Raw genomic sequence first — 3,716 nt, 5'->3', positions numbered from 1 at the left:
GTGCAAAAGTGGAATCAGCTGCCAAGGGAGTTGGTGAGCTCGCTCTCACTGGCAGACTTTAAGCAGCAGCTGGACAAACACTTGTCAGGGATGCTCTAGGGTGATCCTGCACTGAGCAGGGGGTTGGACTGGGTGGCCTATCTGGCGCCTTCCAGCTCTATGATTCTATGATACTTGATTCCCTTCTATTGACTACAGCTTGGGTCTCAAAGGCTGTGGTCACACGGAGCAGTAGCCACGCTACAGAGATGCAAGATAGGCGGATTTTCCGGGCGCGATCACACCGCCACATCTGGGAAATGTAGAGCTCCCATGGCGAACCCGAGGCTTCCCGCCGAAGATGCGCGATAAAAAACTAGTACCTCGGAGGTACTAGGTTCCGGAAACCATGGGGCAAGGGCGGGCGCGTGATCGTGTTTCCGGTGGAATCCGGTGACATCTGGTGCCCGCCCATGTCCCCTCGCAAAAAGGTTTTTCTTTTTTCAAGTGTCTACGGGATGCGCACAAGCACCCAACGGGGCATGCGCACACTTCGGTGTACAGGAAAAAAAACCACCCGTTTGCCGCACCGCAGGATTGTGGTGTGATCGGCACCTCCCCCCTACCACGGGACCTCCACGGGATCTCCACGGGATGTCTGCTCATGCAACCGCGCATTATTTTGCACCGGGGCAAACAGCTGCACTTCCCCCCCGCATTTTCTTGCCCGTGTGAACGCAGCCAAAGTTTCTCCCAATTAGTATGTGGAGTTTTATGCCTTGGCTCCCTGGTGTTAGGGGAGGGATTGCCTGATAGTTGCTGTATTCAGGGATAGCTACAGTTCGTTGCTGTCTTCCATATGCTCCAGCAGCAGCGGAAGGGAGGCAGGCAAACTCCAGTTCCTTTCAGCCACCAGCAGCACCTCCTCACACCAGGAAAACACATCTTCTGTCTGCTGTGATATCAATTTATTTTCATCATACTCAATGCAAATCCAGCCCACACGCCATTTTTCCCCCTGCAGAACCCCCAAGTCCCAAATATCGACCTTTTCGGTTCCCCTCTGTCCCTCTGTATCCCCTTCACCCACACCCAGCACAGAGGAAACATCTCAGGAGGCCTGAATCTCCCACTTTCTTTGGCCTCCTCAACTATTTTCTAACTTCATTTCCGTCTTCCAGAAATGACAGACTCCATTGTAGAGAGAGGAGTCTTCCCTTTCACATCTACTGTTCCGGAGAGGGCTCCTCTTCATCCGGGTATTCAGCGGGTGAACATTCCGCTTCTGTTGTGTCGCTGGGTTGCAGCAGGTCACTTCCTTCTTCTGTGGCTCCCGTTAGTAAGTCACACAGATTTTTTGTTGCACAGCCTTTGAAACTGAGTGGGGAATAGTACTGCCCACCTGTGAAAGAGAGAGGGGAAAAGGCTATTCATGCAAATTCTTTATAGGGATTTGGGGATGATGAATGTTAGGTTTCACTGGCCCTTCTCAGGAAAGAAATCAACATTTTTCCTTTCGTTTCCTGGCATTTTTTTTTTTAGTTGCTTGTCAATTCTACTTACGTATTTTAAGTCTACCGGTGTACGAAATGCATTTATTCTCCCGGCCATGACAGTTGACAATGGTATTACTCGAGCAAGATTGGTTTGCATTAGGGATGTAGGTGAGGCAGCCTGGGCACACCAGCCCATTGAGGGGACGATTCTCTTGAGCCGGTACTGCCAAAAGAGAAAGCCCTTTAGTCAGTGCATGGTCCTGTCACATTCTTCCATGGTTCTACCTTCTTGCCACTTATTCTGTACAAGTCTTAGGAGGGCTTCTGCTTCCCTGTTGTGTTCCGTCTGTTTTTTATACATCAGTTTTATCTGAGATAGGAGCTGCGGTGGCTCAAGTGGTTAAGACGCTGAACTGCAGGCTGTGGAAGGCCGGTAGTTCAGCAGTTCGAGACCCGAGTGTGCCGCATGACAGAGTGAGCTCCCGTCTCTAGTTCCAGCTCCTGCCAACCTAGCAGTTCGAAAGCAAGAAATTGCAAGTAAATAAATAGGTACCACTTCGGTGGGAAGGTAACAGCGTTCCGTGCACCTTGGTGTTTAGTCATGCCAGCCACATGACCACGGAAACGTCTTTGGACAGCGCTGGCTCTTCGGCTTTGAAACGGAGATGAGCACCGCAACCCTAGAGTCGGATTCGACTGGCTTTCGAGCAAGGGAACCTTTACCTTTACCTTTTATCTGAGATCTTCTTTTATGGGCAATCCAGATCTCTTACCCCCTGTAATTGCCCTTTCAGATGCCTATTGATTCTTTCCACCTCATTTGAATGGTCCAATGGCGGAGTTTGCCCCCATCTGTACTGTTCATTATGCTATCATGGCAGGTGTTGAGGAATCCTTTAACTTGTGGAAGAATCTTTGAATTCTTCCTCTGGTCAGCCTAGTCGATGGGTAGATAACCTTTTTGTCTACATGCATATCTGTCGGTTGGTATGCCATCCAAATTTCTGTGTTCTGTGGGAGTAAAAGACTAAAATAGAACTAATTTAGAAATGTCTGCGTGTTCTTCCTTTTGATGACTACACTTAGATATGTGATGGATAAAAACAGTCAGGAAGTGAGGAAGAGTGTGCTTTGCTCCTTTCGCCTCCAGATATTTCTATTGGTTTTATATGGCTTTAGTTTACAGTTTTCCTGATATATCATGCCCAAAACATGTGAGGAGGTATTTTTTAAAAAATATGACTGGAAGTCTATGGATGGTTGTGGTGGACACAGGCATTAGGGCAGACCCATTCCCAACATGGAAATCTGCATCATCATGTTTAAGGGCCAACCCCATGTTCTTCTCTGCCAGTCATTCTTATGAGTATTTTAATAGTAGTATATCTATCTCTCTTTATTATATATATAATTGAGTAGTGGGGTGGCACTTTCTGAACATTCCACATGCTCCTAAATCAGTTGGCTCCATGATGTGTCCCTCAGAAGCTGTCCCTATCCACTGGTTGTGTTGCCTGAGTCCCGCCTCCAAAATTCTAAACAGTTTGCTGATCCTCTCCTTGTGGAGCCTGGAGATCTCCCAGAAATCACCGTGATTCCCAGCCACAGCATATCATTTCCCCTATAGGAAATTTCCCAGCTATTACACCTGATCTCCAGATGAGCAAGATCAGTTCTCCTGGAGACAATGGCTGCTTTGGGCAGTGGACTCTATGGCATTATACCCTGCTGAAGTCCCTCCACATCCCAAACCATGCCCCTCAAATCTACAGGTATTTCTCAACCCAGAGTTGGCAACCCTGTAACTGGCTACAGAATCGCTTTCCAGACCCTTGGAACCCAGAAGACAAGGCATAGGAGGAGGTGGTTTTCTACCTTATCTGCAACTGCATAACCACAAATCAACATAAGTCAGGGGTGGAGGGAACCATACCTGTTACCATGAGGCTGTCCTCCCATACTATCCACTTGGGGCAGCAAAATGACTTGAGACAGCCATGCCTTATAACTAAACAGAAGGAAATAAACATGGCTTGCCTCCCTCTATTTTCTGCATAACCACAAATCAACATAAGTCAGGGGTGGAGGGAACCATACCTGTTACCATGAGGCTGTCCTCCCATACTATCCACTTGGGGCAGCAAAATGACTTGAGACAGCCATGCCTTATAACTAAACAGAAGGAAATAAACATGGCTTGCCTCCCTCTATTTTCCCCTTCCCTCTGCTGCCCCACCAGCC

At 48.1% G+C, this 3,716-nt stretch overlaps 1 protein-coding gene across 1 annotated transcript in view; it reads right to left on the bottom strand.

The window, feature by feature from the left end:
* Positions 1 to 1,205: 1,205 nt before the first annotated feature.
* The window catches only part of LOC107112082 (phospholipase A2 inhibitor 25 kDa subunit-like), a 17,501-nt gene continuing 14,990 nt past the window's right edge, over positions 1,206 to 3,716 (bottom strand). Inside the window, exons 4-5 of the mRNA XM_015413152.1 lie at positions 1,543 to 1,698; positions 1,206 to 1,381 (exon numbers count right to left, since the gene is read on the bottom strand). Of these exons, the coding sequence (XP_015268638.1) occupies positions 1,206 to 1,381; positions 1,543 to 1,698 (332 nt within the window). The remainder of the gene's footprint in view (positions 1,382 to 1,542; positions 1,699 to 3,716) is intronic.

The sequence above is a fragment of the Gekko japonicus genome, unplaced genomic scaffold (genome assembly GCF_001447785.1).
Source record: "Gekko japonicus isolate JY-2015 unplaced genomic scaffold, Gekko_japonicus_V1.1 scaffold4664, whole genome shotgun sequence".
NCBI classification, from domain to species: Eukaryota; Metazoa; Chordata; class Lepidosauria; order Squamata; family Gekkonidae; genus Gekko; species Gekko japonicus.
The sequence above is the reverse complement of the archived record's forward strand: the minus strand, read 5'-3'. Positions and strand labels throughout refer to the sequence as shown.